The following is a 20,060-nucleotide window of genomic DNA, read 5'->3' as shown; positions in this document are numbered from 1 at the left end:
CCTATTGCTTTAAGTTTCCGGTCTTGATGCTTTGATGTCTTCCTTGGTTTACCAGTATGTTTGCCTTTAACAACCTTCCCATGTTGTTTGTATTTGGTCTAGATTTTAGGCACAGCTGACTGTGAACAACCAACATCTTTTGCAACATGGCATGATGATTTACCCTCTTTTAAGAGTTTGATACTCCTCTCCTTTGTTTGTTGACATCTCTCATGTTGGAGCCATGATTCATGTCAGTCCACTTGGTGCAACAGCTCTCCAAGGTGTGATCACTCCTTTTTAAATGCAGACTAACGAGCAGATCGAATTTGATGCAGGTGTTATTTTTGGGTATGAAAATATACAGGGTGATTCCATATTTTTTTCATCAGAATTTAGTGATTCCATCATTTTTTTTCCCTATGCTTGGTTAGAAAAAAGTAACCATTACTGACTACCACATTTTTTGTTCTTGATTTCTTTTAGTGTTTCTTAAAGCCAAAAAGTTGCCATTTGAAATTACTTTAGTTTTGTACCATGTCTGTGATCTGTGTTTTTTCTACAAAATTAAACAACTGAATGAACTTCCTCCAAGGCCGGTGATTCCTGTGATTCCATAATTTTTGCCAGGGGTTGTAGTAACCGCCTGCCATGTAGTCCCCCGTATTGATGAGCTTTGTATAACCGTGCTCCCACCACTGATTGGAAGCTTTCTGCCTATGCACAGTGTACACACAACGCTGCCAATCAGTGGTGTGGGCCGGGGTATACAGAGCTCAGCATTCTGAGAGCTGTTAGAGAAAGCAGTGATTTTATCAAAAAGACAACACACCACTCCGTAAGTCATTGTTCCCCAAGTCCGGTCCTCAAGAGCCACAACAGATCATGTTTTCAGGATTTCCTTAGTATTGCAGATGTGATAATTGCATCACCTGCACAGGCAATAATTCCATCACCTGTGCAATACTAAGGAAATCCTGAAAACATGACCTGTTGATGGCTCTTGAGGACTGGAGTTGGGGAACACTGCTGTAAGTGATAAGTTACTGGAATCAGGGTCTCTGCCTGTTGCTCTCGGGGTAGCAAATGCCTGGGGGCAGATTTCCCCTATTGTGCCTGTTACTGAATTTGACGCATCTTGCAACTGTCATGTGCTTTTGTTAGAAATGTGACCCCAACCAGGGGCTAGCATAGATTTCAAGCATAACTGCAAGTTGCACAAATATTTAGTGCCGTTTCATGGAGTTTGCCATCTGAGCACAGACCCTGATTCAGCATGGGGGTCTGCCAAAGTGGACCAAAAGCCTTCTATGGTTGTCCAGCTGAAATTGTCATTGTGTGGATGACGTCCCCCGGTCTGTAGGGAGAGCCTAGGCCGCCATGCCCATTCTGCTGAGACTTCCCAGGCAGGAGATATGGCTCCCTATGACCTTACGGTACAAGTCCATGGAGGTGGTGCAGAAGGACTGTCTGAGGTGAAAAGTGACATCTTATTGTCTGCTCATTGTGAGGATGTGACATTGATTTCCACCTTGGACCTTTACGATTTCTCATTCTGCTCTTGAATCTTTAGGAACTGAATGCGCACATAGAGAAAGGCATGGGCCGGAAGCTGGCTGACCGCTGCTCTGCTGCCGTCAACTCCTCCATATATAAAGCCCAAGAGGACATCATAGGTAACCTGCCGCTGTCAGTCACCTGTCTGTACAGCAGTATGCCATTTTATAAAGTCTGGTGGTCTGACCTGAAGTCTGTCACTTTGTATAAATCGTTTGCCTTGTGATGGTCTGTCAGGAGGATTGATCTGCTTGGCCCCTTTGATACAGAGATCACTGGGGGTCATAACACCGGCACCTCCACAAAACGCCTGACGTGTTCTATAACATCTAAAAGGGAAGCCATCATCTGAAACTGACCCGTTGTTTACACGGCAGTTTTTTTCTTAGTTCCAGGCCTTTAGCGTTTCGGGGTCTCCGGCATTGGGGGGTCTGGTCTGTCAGCGCCTTTTAGCTGCATTCAATAGCTTTCACTGTTTTTATACAGAAAACTTAAAACCTCTGCTGCCATCTGCTGTCCAAAGTGAATATAGCTCGTGCTTGCCATGCAAGAAGTTCGATCTCAGCTATAACTTAAACTGTGAGAAGTTGTGCTGTGATTTCCAGGAAGACATCGCGTTTCGCTTTTCTCTTGGTTGGACGTCACTTGTTAATCGTTATTTAGGAGCTAAAAATGCTCGTATGTTGCTAGGACTCGCAGAACCAGTTTTTCAGGTATGTCCAGTTTTGGCTCTCCTTATACATGAGTAGGAAATCCTTCTTTGTACTTAATTCATTTTTTAATTTCAGATACCTCGACCTGTAACCACCCCCACCACGTCATGCAACCCTGCCAACACATCCGATGCTTTATCACAAGATGAGCTAATGGTTTCCGTGATGTCTGGATTGGCATCGGTGACATCACGGGGATCTATGGGGGTCCTGATCGTTGGCGGGGTGGTAAGTGACACATTAAAGGCACAAGTCACAGGACAGTTTAGTATTAAAAGGGGTTCTCGATTATCTTTGATAGACTGCTATCATCACCAGAGTATTTGTCAACCGGGTATAATCCTGCACATACAGCACAAGACTGCTGGGATCTGTGATTGGCTGCAGCGGTTATCACGTCATTACAGGATAACTCCATTTAGACTAGAATTACCATTGTGGATTTACCCCAATTTTTTTTTTTCAGATTCTGTACTGTGTAATTATTTTTATATTTACAAATCCTGAGCAAACCCTGTAACTAAAGACCCCCATACACAAGACCAAAGTCAGCTGAAATTGCAGAGCGATTTCCACGTATGGGGGCGATAGCCTGTAGACTGTAATAATGCGCTAAAGCTATAATGCAACACATAAGAAAACAGAGGTTTGGAAGGAATTTCATCCCGTTGTCCCTCGTTTCTTAGTTGTTACTCGGTGCAGTGTTCATCACCTATTTTATGTAACAAAATTCCACATTACACATACATAGATTTGCATCTGACTTGCAATAATCCATGAAGAATAGTTTCAGAAATGAAAACATTGACTTTCTTTAAACTTGTATCTTCCTCGGCATGCACTTTACAATGGGAGCCAAAGATGTCGATTTCTTCAGTGCAGTGTCCCACCCACACACGGTTAATGATTAACCCTTCCAGCCGTAGGTGGTACATGCGTGTAATGTGTCCTCTGCAGGTCTGGAGAGCGGTGGGCTGGAAGCTGATCGCCTGCTCGGTTCTAGCATATGGAAGCTTGTACCTGTACGAGCGGCTGACGTGGACCACAAGGGCGAAGGAACGGGCTTTCAAACAACAGTTTGTGAACTATGCTGCCCAGAAGCTGCAGCTGATCGTCAGCATCACCAGTGCAAACTGCAGCCACCAAGTGCAGAAGTGAGTGCAGTGGGGCAGGTGCCTGTGCTACAAGGGCTTCTCTGTGCGATGGGTCCCGAGAGCGGCCTCCTGAACCTCTGATCTTCCACTGTTGGGTTACCGTAGACAGCATGTTCTCACGTGTTGGAATTGATCTTTCTTAGGGAGCTTGATAACATCTTTACCAGACTCTGTCAGCAAGTGGATGTGACCCAAAGGGATCTACTGGAATCGATCAACAAGCAGTCTGAGGAAATACAACAGCTCGAGCTAGTTCAGAGCCAAGCCAAGGTCCTCAGGTATTGCTTTCTCCATTAGTGACCCAGCCCTTCTCGAACTGTAGCCAAGCTCTAAACTTTATGATGTGCTATGAAAATCAATTCACCCAAAGGGGCTGGAGAACAGTGATGATAATCTGTCCTGAGTATGAGATAGCTGAGGGTCCAACACCTGGCGCCCCCCAACGATCAGCTGTGGTGGGATATAAGCAGAGTATGGCCCGTACTTTATCTCCCATGCACTATCCCCTATGCGATGGGTCATCCATTGTTAAAGGGAGTCTGTCACCATTAAAATGCAAATTAAACTGCTGAAACAATACTATAAGGGGACGTGGCCCTTATAAAACTTGCACCCGTGAGATACATCTTAGTAGCAGAGGAATCCACTTTTATGTCACATGTAAATGAACGAGATTCCGTCCAAAGTGCTCTGTGCAACTTGCACATTGAGGGCTTTTGCTGATCTGACAGGGCTTCCTTGCCTGGAGCAAACCCTGCCTGAGCTCAGTCTGTTTCTGAAGGAGCCCACCGATGTGTGCACAGTGTGGGTGCCGTCACGCTTGGATTCCTAGCTCCTGGTTGTAGTAACCACCCACTACGCTAAAGCGATCAGGAGCAAGGGTTTAGAGCGCGCCCGGTCCCACACTGTGTGCACAGCGCAGGAATGCGGATCCAGCTCATACAGCGCTAGTCCTGGGCACACGAGCGCTATGAAGATCCAGGAAGAAGCACTCGATGTGCAAACTGGAGGGCGCAATGGTGCACACCAAAGGGGCTCCGAATCTACTAAATGTGACTTTTTTTTTTTTTTCTATAGAGGCCATGTCCCTTATAGAAAAGTCTGAGTGCAATTTTGGAGGGGGACAATTAGTATAAGTCCTGGACAACCTTTTTAAGCCCATCTGGATTAGCTGCTGCACAGGAGAGCATCAATGTCAGACCTATAATTCACTGCACCGATCTTCTCCCATTATCAGGGGACATAGAATAAAATATCCATACCCTGTCTCATTCCCATAATGATGCTTTACACATGTGACAATGGGCGATGTACCTCTGTCTGTCCTGCAAGGATAGAATGTCTCTCTTGATTAATGAGGTTGTTGTCTTCATAGGAATAAAGCCGTACACCTTGAAAATGAGCTGGATCACTTTACCAAGATGTTCCTCAGCCAGAGTAAGTGACTGACGGATGTGCAGGACATGTCGGACGGATGTGCAGGACATGTCGGATGGATCCATGCAGCTGAAGATTGGTCTGTAGCACCTCCTCATCTGGCAGAACTTTCTACCAAGCATGCACTTACGTGAGCTGATGGCGTTACCTCCTGCCGGACATAACCACACTGGCTATAGACCTCAGTCTCTTGCAGAGAAGTCGGGTCATATTCACTTTTTTGCTACCAGAATATATTTCTTCATTGTTTTGTAAAGACATTATTTGCATAAATGGAGATTTAGGAGAATATCAAGGTTTCATTTAAATATTTATTTTAATATATACAATGAGAGATGAGCAAAACTTTATATTCATTGTACCAAGCACGTGGTAAAGGAATGAAGGATGATAGGGAACCCTCACCCTCAAACCTCAGGTAGAACGGCTTAAATGTGCTGTTCCTAAACTCCAGCTTGTATCAGGTTAGGGCAATGGTGGTTCCCACTTGGGCAGCTACAGTGGGATCTCTCTGATAGGATATATTAGATGAAAGTTCAGTCTGTGGACACAAGAAAAATTCTGATCTCTCTATAGGAAATGCTGCACTCCCTTTCTGTTAGTGGAGTTCTCCTTTAAATACTGTAGAACTGAGCGGTATATATGACAGATGGTAGTATGTATGAGTCTGCGCCCGTCTGTCAGCAGCAGATTGCCATCCCACCCTCCTATGTAAAGGGTTATGACTAGTGATGAGCCAGCGTGCTTGGATAAGGTGTTATCTGAGTATGCTCAGGTGCTAACCGAGTGACTTTAGCGTGCGAGTAATATGTGCGCATCCCCGTAGCTGCATGTCTCACGGCTGTTCGACCGACGCAACAAGTGACACATGTGACAATTGTCTAACATACAGGCCATCCCCACATGTGTCAGCTGCGAGACAGACAGCTGCGGGGCCGAGTCCATATTACTCGAGTGAGCTGAAGACACTCAGCACCTGAGCATGCTCAGATAACACATTATCCGAGTGCGCTCGCTCATCACTAGTAGTGTCTTGTCGGTAGCATGTAACGAAAAGCTGCCTACTACAAGGGCTCTCCACCGTTATCACACGTTTACAGGTTTCCTACTCTTGCTGACACGTAACAATGATTTTCTATACATGACATCTACTAATGTATATAGCGGATTGTGACAAATAAAAGTTTTGTATTTCTCACTAGTCATCACTGTGGATTTATTCACTACTTACACAGGGAGGTCAGTATATGTGCAGATTTAGGGAAAAAGCTCGTCAAACCTTCTGCATCTGCCTTGGACATCATTGAGGGGTCCCTGATGGTTCATGAACTGGAACACAATCATTAATATGTTTTTTTAATAAAATGTGTGTATTGTGTGTAGTGGAGAAAACTAGGGCACCATCAAACATGATAATTCATGTGTTCAACCCGCAGCGTGCCAAATTACAAACAGTACAAAAAGGAGAGCAAAAGAGACATGCATATCAGCAGGGATCAACATGTAAAGCCCCAAAACTTTATTAATGTCAATTAACCACACAACACGTTATTTAAAAACATTTAAAACCACAAAAATACAAACGTTACACCCAAAATAAGGGGGGGCATGGGTCCGCTTAGCTACTAAAAGCCTCCCAATCACATTTCCTAGGTCATTATAAAGTAAGTGCTCCAAATAATATAAATAATAATATAAATAATATAAAATAGTCCAATTGCACTGGGAAGAAAGTTGTTACCTTAATCCCAGACAACATATGATTGGTACATAATATAAATGGAAATGATGTGAGATACACCAAGGGAAACACCTGATGCAACCCTAGCTATATGAAGTAAGTCAGATACAGTAAATGCCTTAACAATAAATATATCTAGCAGAGGTAAATGGAAGCTAAATTAGCAGGCACATAAATCATTCTCCTCAACACTCAATTGGGACACATAATGGGCATGCTCACAGAGTACACGCGTGTTTCTTGGGGGTATAGAATCAAGAACCGTCTCCCATGCAACCCACCAGACGTGTGTCGTCACCTCGGTGACTTCATCAGGGGCAAATGGTATGGTTAACTGATCACTGTGGCAGTATTTGTACACTCACAGATCACAGGATTTGTCACAGCTGACAAGCAGACCTCGCCAAAGCCAAACGCTGCCACGTCATCGATGTTAGATTACCGGAAGTATCTGCCACCGCGCATGGGCATGAGTCGCCATGGAGATGGAACGGCGTCTGCTGCAATGCGCACGCGCAGCAAACGACACTGCACAGCGAGACTTCCTTAAATGGACACACACATGTTGCTAAGAGACAGACAGAACGGCTGCGCATGCGCCATCAATCAGCGCTCCTTAAGCCAGAGTTTGGGGACATTATAATCGCCCTGCTTATTCCTAGCAAGACACACAATCATGCTGCATGCTATTTACGGGGATCAAATATCTTTTTATATCCCAGCAATTGAGAAACAACAATATATAAAAATCCTAGACGGCCCACTAATAGAGTAGAAAGAATGGGCATGGACAAAAAATGCTGAGACCTATAAGCCACCACTGACTTTTTTAGGCGCCATACAGAGGAATTATTACAAATTGGCAAATTAATAGACGCGATGCCAATATTGACCAATCTAACTCCAGCACTAATGCAAGTGAGCATGCTCTGAGGTACGGACTCTAGTGATTTTTTTTGTCCTCGGATCTGAGCGACATCGAGGGCGGCACACGAGGGGGAGACGGAAATCAAGGGTCAAACAAAAGGAAAGGCAGAGGATACCAGAACTGATCACCAGCCTACAAGAGAGAAACCAGATTCAACCGGAAGCGCCGACTGAACCAGGCCCTGCACTTGATTCTTCGGCTACAGGTGATCTACAAGTTATAAACTTCTCTACGTATGTTTTATCAGATCTTGAAAAATCGGTGTTGTCACGACTCGAGGTCTGTGATTTTCACCTATGAATACCCTCGACAAGTTTATTTTGGTCAAGGATTTGTTTTTAATTCTATGTCCTAGAAAAAATACTAAAAGAAAATAATTTTATAATGGATAACACTTCATCCAGACAACTGAAAAAACGGCAAAAGGTAAGTATTCACTGCTAGAAAAAGTATTTATATGGAAAATTGGGAAAGAAAAGACAAGCGCCAGGGACAAATATCTGACATGTACATAGTAACAGACAAGAGATCAGGATTTTATAGGAAACTCCCAAAGCCCCATTGTTGATTTAACCCCTTGGCTTCATGCATTTTAACCCCTTAATGACCGCCAATACGTCTTTTAACAGACCTGAGATATAAAAGACTAGCATCCCCATACAGGAGACAATCCAGCAGCTGCCTGCTGTCCACTATAGCTGACAACTTGCTGCAGCAGCCACGATCAGTGTTATCACTGTCCATATCTGTTTAACCCCTTAGATGCTGCTGTCAATAGTGACTACATCATATAAATGGTTAAAGAGCACCTGTCACCCCCAAAATCGATGGTGAGGTAAGCTCACCGTCATCAGGGGCTTATCTACAGCATTCTGTAATGCTGTAGATAAGCCCCCGATGTTACCTGAAAGAGGAGAAAAAGAGGTTACTACTCAACCAGGGGCGGTCCCGCTGCGGTCCGGTCAAATGGGCGTCTCAGATCTGCTCCGGCGCCTCCTATCTTCATTCTTCTTCTTGTCTTCACGCCGCGGCTCCGGCATACTTTGTCTGTCCTGTTGAGGGCAGAGAAAAGTACTGCAGTGCGCAGGTGCCGGGAAAGGTCAGAGAGGCCCACGCCTGCGCACTGCGGTACTTTGTCCTCAACAGGACAGACAAAGTATGCTGGAGCCGCGGCCAGACCAGAATAGGACGTCATGGAATGAAGATGGGAGGTGCTGTACCGGACCTGAGACACCCATCGGACCCGGACCGCCCCTGGGTGAGTATAATTTAACGTCTTTTTCTCCTCTTTCAGGTAACATCGGTGGCTTATCTACAGCATTACAGAATGCTGTAGATAAGCCCCTGATGACGGTGAGCTTACCTCACCATTGATTTTGGGGGTGACAGGTTCCCTTTAACAGAGTGTGTTGGCTTCCTCTTTATTCCAGCTGGTGCCCTCAGATCATGATTGTGGTCCTGATGTTTGCGATGGCAATTCACAGCCAAATAGCGGCCTAAGAGTTTGACGGCTGTAGTAACCTGTTCAGAAGTTAGAGGCATTTAGGTGGTAAAAATACACATTTTCTTTCCTATCATGTCACTTTGCATTAATTCCTGAAAATCACCTGAAGGGTTAATAAACTACCTGACAGCAGTTTTCAGTATGTCAGGGGGTGCTGTTTTAAAAACGGTATCACTTTTGGGGTTTCCCAATATATGGGACCCCTAAAGGCACTTTAAACATGGATAGGTCCCTAAAAAAAATTTTTTTGTAAATTTCCTTGAAAAATGAAAAATTACCGCTACATTTTTAAACCTCCTAAAATACTAACAAAATAAAAGAACATTTTACAAATGGTGCCAATGTAAAGCAGGCATGTGGGAAATATTATTTATTAATGGTTTGCTGTGGTATGACTATCTGGATTAAAGGGATAAACATTCAAAGTATGAATATTGCTTTTTTTTAACATTTTTCTCAAATTTCTGATATTTTTTATAAATAAACACAAAACATATCGACCTAAATTTACCAGTATCATAAAGTATAATGTGTCAAGAAAAAACAATCTCAAAATCACTGGGATTTGTTGAAGCGTTCCACAGTTCTTACCACGTAAAGTGACACTGGTCAGATTTCAAACATTTGGCTCCATCACTAAGGGGTTAATAATGTGATCCATTTGCATTCTAATTGGGCCAATTTCTTGGTCATGTCACTTATTCTATTACCTGGATAAAGACGATCAATTCCTCAAAAGCAGAGTATGTGCCACTGATGGAATTCACAACAGTTTCTGGCTACAGGATAACATTTTGCATTCGCTCACAAGTCTCCCTGTGGGATCTTTTCTGCCGCCTTAATATCTTTCATGTGTTCAAGGATCCGGATTCTCAATTACCGCATTTTCATGTGAACATAAATCAGACCACAAAGGCAAGTTGTAAGATAACTGACTCATGTTATCCTGCAGCTAATAAAATGTAACATCTTCATATCGCGCTCTCTTGCGGAATCTGAAATGGTATCGGTTTTGTCAGTATATTTGCTCGCCTGGCAGTTTCCACAGTTCCATGTGCCCCACTTGGGGGCTTTTGAGCCAAATAAAATATTGTAGTCGGAGGGATATGAAGACCGTGGACCAACATGTCACGTAAAAGTCTTGCTACATTTAGCCGTAATAAGAGGTCTGATAGAAAGTGGGAACGTTTAGTGGATGAGCCCCAATTGTGACATCACTCATCTGTAGCCCCGCCCCCATGATGTCACAATTGGGTTCCATTTGTGATGTCACGGAATCCTTGGTTGTAACCAGCGGTTTTGCAGTGAGAGCCTCTGTCTGGAGAAGCTGATTGTGCCGTCCACAAGTAAGCGCTATTTCTCCAGGCTACAATGCTGTTTCGAGTACTTCTAGTTCTCAGCGTGCTATTAGCACCTGCGGAAGGTGCTCCCATCTCTATCCACAACTCTCAATCACAAGAGCAGATCTCGATTAAAGAAGGTAAGTGCATTCCCAGATACACTGAGTATGGGGTTAACCCTTCTCCTCAGTGCATTTTCATTTTGGGGCTTTTTTTTCCTTCTCCACTTCTTCCAAGAGCCATAACTTTTTTCCATTCATATGGCCGTATGAGGGCTTGTCTTTCTTTTGGGGGACAAGTTGTAGTTTTGAATGACACCATTCATTTTACCATTCAATGTGAAATTGGTAAAAAAAATGCAGTTTGGGCTCCTCAGTCCAGTCTAATAACACCTGGATGAGACACGGAGCATTAATACTGCTCTCTCCTTGCTGGATACGCTGACTACAAGAGACGTGATAAGCAGCTCAGTTATCAGATATGTCCTTCACATGTAGCATTTCACATCCGGCCCCAGAAACTATTAGGGTCCATTATTAGGGCCCAGTTCATGAGCGTCAGGCTCCGTGTCATTAGGGCTTCTGTAACTTTTCTTCTGTGACTGGAGATTTATATGGCGCCCCAGAATACATGGAATGGAGGAATTTTCATGTGTTACTTGTAATTTCAGGTGTCATCTTCCATCCTGTGTTTGTTCCCTATTCCAGGAATATAAAAGGACAGATCTCTGCATTGTCCGTTATATATTGATATGACGTCAAAAATAATCCATGATTTTTCCAAACTAAATCCCCCTCTTTTTAATAATCCTACTTGGTTCCTCAGTCCGCCCAGTCCATGTATTTGGTTTCCACTTCTGAGCACATTCCAGCTCTGGTTACCTGATCACTTATGTTCTTTATCTTTTTAGAGAATATCACCGTGCCTCCAAAAACATCTGAGGATACAGTCTATAGGATTGTTATACCGGCTGCCGTTCTCTCCATCCTTGCAGTAATCATTGGTGCCATTGCGATCATCTGTTGGTAAGTATAGTAAGCAATGATTTATGGGCTACACAGGAGTCTGTAGAGGAAATGTCACATCTCCAGGTTACTCCAGTAATGGGAATATTTTAGGGTAGACCTCTTGTGGCTCACTCACATGTCACCCTGGAGTTGTGCCCTGTGGGTAACTGATGGGTATATATTAGACTTTGCTGGGATTCACACCAGAGGTGTAGCTAGGATTTTGGTTCGGGGGGGGAGAAACTTCTGAGTGGCCCCTTAACCAGGTAACTTTGGTTATAACTGGATGATGCACCCTAACAGTGGAGGAGAACCTCAGGGGATGACCATGCTGTTGCTGAAAATAATCTCTATATAAAGACCAATATTGATATTACCACCATATGGTCAGTGGTAGACACCAGTCCTACAGAACATATAAGCAATCACAGCACAGTTATAGATGGTGACTTACCGCTGACTTTCTTTCTGATGGAGTTGTCACTTTTCACACCTTTTCCATGTGGCCCAGACCAACATGACAACTCCTCCACCCAGGACTCGGCTACAGAGAATACAACAAAGACACACTTCACATCTCACATTTTCAGCATGTCACTATCTATTCCCAACCTGCACAAACTCCTCATCCTTCTGATATCCTAATGCTGCTGCCGTATGTGTCCCTAATACTGTGCCTTCTGTCTGGTTCTCTGTACCCTCTAAATTCTAAAGTAACCCTCTAGATTATAGTAATGCCAGGTGCAAGTGCCCTAGAAAACAGCACTCTCATGTTCCCTAAAAAGTAATATTGCCCTGTGTGTGCTCCTTTGACAGTCACATTAACCTGAATAAGTGTCCGCTTTACATTTAATAATGTCCTGAGTCTCCCCCCCCGTACAGCCCCCTATACACAGTATGATGCTCTCTTATACACAGTACAATGCCCCCTCACTGTATACTACCACCCACACAGTATACTGACCCCTTAGTAGCCCCTAAACTGTTTAATGGCTCCAACACTGTATGATGGCCCCTAGAAAGCCTCCATATAGCATAATACACCAGATAATCCTCAATATAGTATAATGCACTCCTCATAGGTCTCCACATAGTATAATGGACTCCCCATAGGCAGACTCTATAGGATACTGAAATCCCCATAGGCAGCCTCAATAATGTAATGCACCCCCATAGGCATCCTCTATAATGTAATGCACCACCATAGGCAGACTCTGTACTGTAATGCAGCCCCATAGGCGACCTCTATAATGTAATGCTCCCCTATAGGCAGCCTCAATAATGTAATGTACCCCCATAGGCAACCTCAATAATGTAATGCACCACCATAGGCTGCCTCTTTAGTGTAATGCACCCGCTTAAGTGGTCTCTATAATGTATTACTCCCCTAAAGGAAGCCTCCATAATGTAATGCTCCCCCATAGGCAGCCTCTATAATGTAATACACCCCCATATGCAGCCTCTGTAGTGTAATGCACCCCCATTGGCAGCCTCTGCAGTGTAATGCACCCCCATAAGCAGCCTCTATAATGTAATGCTCCCCTATAGGCAGCCTCTATAATGTAATGCAGCCTCTATAATGTAATGCACCTCCATAGGCAGCCTCTATAATGTAATGCACCCCCATAGGCAGCCTCTATAGTGTAATGCACCCCCATAAGCAGCCTCTGCAGTGTAATGCACCCCTATAGGCAGCATTTATAATGTAATGCTCCCTCATAGGCAGCCTCTGTAGTGTAATACACCCCATAGGCAGCCTCTAAAATGTAATGCTCCCTTATAAGCATCCTCTATAATGTAATGCACCCCCATAGGCAGCCTCTGTAATGTAATGCTCCCCCATAGGCAGCCTCTGTAATGTAATGATCCCCTATAGGCTGCTTCTATAATGTAATGCTCCCCCATAGGCAGCCTCTGTAGTGTAATGCACCCCCATAGGCAGCCTCTGTAATGTAATGCTCCCCTATAGGCAGCCTCTATAATGTAAAGCTCACCCATAGGCAGCCTCTGTAGTGTAATGCACCCCCATAGGCGGCCTCTATAATGTAATGCACCCCCATAGACAGTCTCTGTAGTGTAATGCACTCCCATAGGCATCCTCTGTAGTGTAATGCACCCCATAGGCATCCTCTAAAATGTAATGCACCCCATAGGCATCCTCTATAGCGTAATGCAGCCCATAGGCAGCCTCTGTAGAGTAATGCACCCCACATAGGCAGCCTCAATAATATAAAGCACCCCCATAGCCACCTTTTGTAGTATAATGCACCCCATAGGCAGCCTCTATAGTGTAAAGCACCCCCATAGTAACCATCTGTAGTATAATGCACCCCATAGGCAGCCTCTATAGTGTAATGCACCCCCATAGCCACCCTCTGTAGTATAATGTACCCCTATAGGCAGCCTTTGTAGTATAAAGAACCCCATAGGCATCCTCTATAATGTAAAGCACCCCCATAGGTATCTTTTGCAGTGTAATGCACCCCCATTGTCATTGTCTATAATGTAATGCACCCCCATAGCCACCCTCTGTAGTGTAATGCACCCCCATAGTCATCCTCTGTAGTGTAATGCACCCCCATAGGCATCCTCTGTAATGTAATGCTCCCCCATAGGCAGCCTCTGCAGTGTAATGCACAAATATAGCCACCCTCTGTAGTATAATGTAGCCCCATAAACTAAATACTCACCGCTCTTCTTCGTGGTTTCTGCTCCCTGCTCCCACTCATCTCCGCCTGCAGGCACCGAGTGGTGATGTCATCGCGCCCTCTGTCAGAGTCAGCGTCGGTGATGTCAGACGCTGACAGGGGGATGATGGGAGAGGGAGCGTAAAGCTCCCTCTTTCATCACTGCGGTCAGCTGTATTAGCATTCAGCTGATACAGATGAGGCTGCGATGATGGTTGGGGGGCCCACTGCTGGCGCTCCATACCGGCCGGGCGGCAGTGCAGGGAGATCGATTCTCCCGGCTGTCGCAGAATGTAACTGTTATCACGTGTTGCACACGCCAATACAGTTACAGTAGTGTAGCTCCGGGTGGACCCCCTCAGAGCGTGGGGCCCTGGGCTATACCCCCCCGCCCCCCCCCCTATAGCTACGCTACTGATTCACACTCTAAGGTAGGTATTAGGTAGCATTCACAGTCAATGTGGTTTGGTCCAAACCGGTGCAGTTTGTTTTATTGCTTTCATAAAACTCCAACTCACAAGCTCCATCCAGCAGACTGAAACATCTGGTTACACAGGCCCTGGTTTTAGCAAAAAAGCTATGTGGGGCTTCTTATCAAATCCTGAACAGCTAAGGCTTAACCCTGTCCTACCTGGCTCTGCTACAACTTGTGAATACTTTATTAAAATAAATTGCTGATTGTCAGACACCAAAATGACTGACAGGTTATCTCTCTACAGATAGGACTAGATACAATGTTTCATTCTTACATTCTGCAGAATACAGACATGTTTTACTTTATGATTTACAATGTGACTTTTATTTTTGCAATTTTATAGTTGCCTGAAAAAGAAAAAGCCAACGAAAGATGCTGAAAGCAAAGATTGTGCCGATGACATTACAGAGAGCAACCCCAAACTAAATGGTAAATACAGCCTGATAAATCTGACATTACAGAAGCACTCCATTTACATACAGTTAGGTCCATATATATTTGGACAGAGACAACATTTTTCTCATTTTGGTTATAGACATTACCACAATGAATTTTAAACAAAACAATTCAAATGCAGTTGAAGTTCAGACTTTCAGCTTTCATTTGAGGGTATCCACATTAAAATTAGATGAAGGGTTTAGGAGTTTCAGCTCCTTAACATGTGCCACCCTGTTTTTAAAGGGACCAAAAGTAATTGGACAGATTCAATAATTTTAAATAAAATGTTCATTTCTAGTACTTGGTTGAAAACCCTTTGTTGGCAATGACTGCCTGAAGTCTTGAACTCATGGACGTCACCAGACGCTGTGTTTCCTCCTTTTTGATGCTCTGCCAGGCCTTCACTGCGGTGGTTTTCAGTTGCTGTTTGTTTGTGGGCCTTTCTGTCTGAAGTTTAGTCTTTAACAAGTGAAATGCATGCTCAGTTGGGTTGAGATCAGGTGACTGACTTGGCCATTCAAGAATATTCCACTTCTTTGCTTTAATAGACTTCTGGGTTGCTTTGGCTTCATGTTTTGGGTCATTGTCCATCTGCAGTATGAAACGACGACCAATCAGTTTTGCTGCATTTGGCTGGATCTGAGCACACAGTATGGCTCTGAATACCTCAGAATTCATTTGGCTGCTTCTGTCCTGTGTCACATCATCAATAAACACTAGTGACCCAGTGCCACTGGCAGCCATGCATGCCCAAGCCATCACACTGCCTCCGCCGTGTTTTACAGATGATGTGGTATGCTTTGGATCATGAGCTGTACCAAGCCTTCGCCATACTTTTCTCTTTCCATCATTCTGGTAGAGGTTGATCTTGGTTTCATCTGTCCAAAGAATGTTCTTCCTGAACTGTGCTGGCTTTTTTAGATGTTTTTTAGCAAAGTCCAGTCTAGCCTTTTTATTCTTGACACTTATGAGTGGCTTGCACTGTGCAGTGAACCCCCTGTATTTACTTTCATGCAGTCTTCTCTTTATGATAGATTTGGATATTGATACGCCGACCTCCGGGAGAGTGTTGGTCACTTGGTTGGCTGTTGTGAAGGGGTTTCTCTTCACCATGGAGATTATTCTGCGATCACCCACCACTGTTGTCTTCCGTGGGCGCCCAGGTCTTTTTGCATTGATGAGATCACCAGTGCTTTCTTTCCTTCTCAGGATGTACCAAACTGTACATTTTGCCACTCCTAATATTGTAGCAATTTCTCGGATGGGTTTTTTCTCTGTTTTCACAGCTTAAGAATGGCTTGTTTCACCTTCATGGAGAGCACTTTTGACCGCATGTTTACTTCATAGGAAAACCTTCCAAATGCAAGCACCACACCTCAAATCAACTCCAGGCCTTTTATCTGCTTAGTTGAGAATGACATAATGAAGGGATTGCCCACACCTGTCCATGAAATAGCCTTGGAGTCAATTGTCCAATTACTTTTGGTCCCTTTAAAAAACAGGGTGGCACAGGTTAAGGAGCTGAAACTCCTAATCTCTTCATCCAATTTTAATATGGATACCCTCAAATGAAAGCTAAAAGTCTGAACTTCAACTGCATCTGAATTGTTTTGTTTAAAATTAAATTGTGGTAATGTCTATAACCAAAATGAGAAAAATGTTGTCTCTGTCCAAATATATATGGACCTAACTGTATGTATTGCTAATCCCTTCTAGATATATCAGTAGTGTAGTGTACATGTGATAAAATACTTACCGTTAGCCGTCTTCTCTGGTTTCCAGCGCCATTCTGGTCGTCTTCTGAACCATATGACCACGATTCAGCTTTGTCGGCTCACACAACATCTTGGTTGTGATAATTGATAATAATCTAGGCGCAAATTTAACCGTAGGAAAAGGCAGTAGCTAAATTAGAGTACAGGGATATTTAAATTAAATTTATTGTATTAATGACTAGTGTTGAGCATTCCGATACCGCAAGTATCGGGTATCGGCCGATACTTGCCGGTATCGGAATTCCGATACCGAGATCCGATACTTTTGTTGTATCGGGAATCGGTATCGGGATTAATATCAATGTGTAAAAGAAAGAATTAAAATAAAAAATAGGGATTTACTCACCTCTCCGGCGCAGCCTGGACTTTACCGCCGTAACCGGGAGCCGTTGTACCTACGAATGTGCGCTTGAAGGGCCTTAGATGAGGTCACTGCGCTCTGATTGGTCCGTAGCGGTCGCGTGACCGCTACGCGACCAATCACAAAGCCGTGACGTCACCTAAGGTCTTTCAAGCGCTTGAAATACGCGCTTCTGTGAATCACTTGGGGGTTCAAAGTGCTCACCACACATCTAGATAAGTTCCTTAAGGGGTCTAGTTTCCAAAATGGTGTCACTTGTGGGGGTTTCTACTGTTTAGGCACATCAGGGGCTCTCCAAATGCGACATGGGTTCAGATCTCAATTCCAGCCAATTCTGCATTGAAAAAGTTAAATGGCGCTCCTTCTCTTCCAAGCTCTGCCATGCGCCCAAACTGTGGTTTACCCCCACATATGGGGTATCGGCGTATTTATGAGAAATTGTAGAGTTATTACCTCATAAAGTGACAGTGGTCAGAATTGTAAAAATTGGCCTGATCATTAAGCTGCAAATTGGCTCCGTTACTAAGGGTTTAATAGAAAAACAGCAATAAAGAAAAAAAATTGTCTCTTAAAGGATCTTGTTAGAATAAGATTCCTAAACATACAACAGAATCATGATGGAAGCTTTTATTTTAGATATATTGATTTCAATGTTTTGTGTTACAGGAAAACATGAGGACGACATAGCAATCACAATTGATGATTCTCCTCATGGACCCGGGAATGAACAGAGCGACGTCACAGGCAACATGTTCTCAGCGCCTGGATACCCTAATGTAATAATCATCAGGCCACATGAGGATGAGGTCTCCTCCTCTGACGATTAGGTCACCTCCTCTGACCTATGGATATGACACTTACCGGACTTTCCACAGGCAGACGTGTTCACATAAGTGACTTACCTGCTACATGAAGAAGCAGATTCCAGGCTTGGACTGCTCTCATCTATGGATTTGACACTTACCGGACTTTCCACAGGCAGACGTGTTCACATAAAAGTGACTTACCTGCTACATGAAGAAGCAGATTCCAGGCTTGGACTGCTCTCACCTATAGACTTGACACTTACCGGACTTTCCACAGGCAGACGTGTTCACATAAAAGTGACTTACCTGCTACATGAAGAAGCAGATTCCAGGCTTGGACTGCTCTCATCTATAGACTTGACACTTACCGGACTTTCCACAGGCAGACATGTTCACGGACAAGTGACTTGCCTGCTGCATGAAGAGACAGACTCCAGGCTTGGACTGCTCTCACCCATGGATATGACACTTACCGGACTTTCCGCAGTCAGATATGTTCACATAAAGTGACTTACCTGCTGCATTAAGAGGCAGATTCCAGACTCGGACTGCGCTCATCCTTTCATATGGCATTTGCCAGACTTTCAGCAGCCAAGTGTACTCACGACACAGGTGAGGTACCGGTTGTAAGAAGAGGCAGATTCCGGGCTCGGTCTCTGCTCTCACTTATTCACAGCCCAAGGGAAGGGCACTCCTTTAACCATGGTTCCCTAGAGGTTTCCACCATTGGGGTTTTTTCCTCTCCTGAGTGTTAAAGGACGGCTCGTTCTGAGTCAAGGGCCCATCATCATCAGGGCCACATTTAAGACTACTGTCCTGACTTTTATGAAAACTTCCACATTATCCAACTTGAATAAAGTTATAAATGAAGTCAGCATATATCATGTGTATCTGAGCTTTTTTATGGATCTTTACGATACAGCAGAATATACATAGCACTTGACTACTTTGTATAGTCATTACCTTGGTCAAAGTTGAAGGGAAGATGAATGCAGCATTTTTGTCAGCAAACACTGGAGGCACATTTGCAATCATCTTCTTGGAAGCTGCACATGGGACATACTTGGATGTTCCAACATGACAATGATCCAAAACACAAGACCAAGTCAACCTGTCATTGGCTACAACAGAACACAGTGAAGGTTTTAGAGTGGCCATCTCAGTCTACGGGCCTCAATATCATTGAGTCACTCTGGGGAGATCTCAAGCATGCAGTTCATGCTAGACAGCCTAGGAATTTACAGGAACTGGAAGCTTATCATTCATATTCTCAAAAAGAAAAAAAAGGCCAAGAAAGCAAAAATTCTACTGGGGTTTGTAAACTTTTGAGCACAACACTAGGTGTATCTGCAGAAATATATTTAAAAAAATGAGGTCCAGTAAATGGCATCGCAAAGCAAACAAGTTCTTTTAAAGGCATAAATTAACCCCTTCACCCCCAAGGGTGGTTTGCACGTTAATGACCGGGCCAATTTTTACAATTCTGACCACTGTCCCTTTATGAGGCTATAACTCTGGAACGCTTTGACGGATCTTGGCGATTCTGACATTGTTTTCTCGTGACATATTGTACTTCATGTTAGTGGTAAAATTTATTCGATATAACTTGCGTTTATTTGTGAAAAAAATGGAAATTTGGCGAAAATTTTGAAAATTTTGCAATTTTCCAACTTTGAATTTTTATGCCCTTAAATCACAGACATATGTCACGCAAAATACTTAATAAGTAACATTTCCCACATGTCTACTTTACATCAGTACAATTTTGGAACCAAAATTTTTTTTTGTGACGGAGTTATAAGGGTTAAAAGTTGACCAGCAATTTCTCATTTTTACAACACCATTTTTTTTTAGGGACCACATCTCATTTGAAGTCATTTTGAGGGGTCTATATGATAGAAAATACTCAAGTGTGACACCATTCTAAAAACTGCACCCCTCAAGGTGCTCAAAACCACATTCAAGAAGTTTATTAACCCTTCAGGTGTTTCACAGGAATTTTTGGAATGTTTAAATAAAAATGAACATTTAACTTTTTTTCACACAAAATTTATTTCAGCTCCAATTTGTTTTATTTTACCAAGGGTAACAGGAGAAAATGGACCCCCAAAGTTGTTGTACAATTTGTCCTGAGTACGCTGATACCCCATATGTGGGG

General features: G+C 43.6%; 2 protein-coding genes across 7 annotated transcripts in view; both read left to right on the top strand.

Moving 5' to 3' along the window:
- MFN1 (mitofusin 1) overlaps nt 1–6,045 on the top strand; it is a 189,640-nt gene extending 183,595 nt beyond the window's left edge. For 5 of the 6 annotated variants that reach the window (XM_077290481.1, XM_077290477.1, XM_077290475.1 and 2 more), the window contains exons 13-18: nt 1,553–1,655; nt 2,023–2,249; nt 2,325–2,477; nt 3,207–3,403; nt 3,547–3,681; nt 4,779–6,045. In XM_077290481.1, the coding sequence (XP_077146596.1) occupies nt 1,553–1,655; nt 2,023–2,249; nt 2,325–2,477; nt 3,207–3,403; nt 3,547–3,681; nt 4,779–4,848 (885 nt within the window). In that variant the 3' untranslated portion in view covers nt 4,849–6,045. The remainder of the gene's footprint in view (nt 1–1,552; nt 1,656–2,022; nt 2,250–2,324; nt 2,478–3,206; nt 3,404–3,546; nt 3,682–4,778) is intronic. The other variant, XM_077290482.1, reaches the window with a different exon arrangement.
- Nucleotides 6,046–9,458: 3,413 nt separating this feature from the next.
- LOC143808142 (uncharacterized) lies at nt 9,459–18,899 on the top strand. The gene is made up of 4 exons (XM_077290474.1): nt 9,459–10,493; nt 11,264–11,378; nt 14,866–14,951; nt 17,763–18,899. Exons 1-4 carry the CDS (start codon nt 10,385–10,387, stop codon nt 17,921–17,923), a joined length of 471 nt encoding a protein of 156 aa, XP_077146589.1. The 5' UTR covers nt 9,459–10,384; the 3' UTR covers nt 17,924–18,899.
- Nucleotides 18,900–20,060: the final 1,161 nt, after the last annotated feature.

The sequence above is a fragment of the Ranitomeya variabilis genome, chromosome 2 (genome assembly GCF_051348905.1).
Source record: "Ranitomeya variabilis isolate aRanVar5 chromosome 2, aRanVar5.hap1, whole genome shotgun sequence".
Taxonomy (NCBI): Eukaryota; Metazoa; Chordata; class Amphibia; order Anura; family Dendrobatidae; genus Ranitomeya; species Ranitomeya variabilis.
The sequence above is the reverse complement of the archived record's forward strand: the minus strand, read 5'-3'. Positions and strand labels throughout refer to the sequence as shown.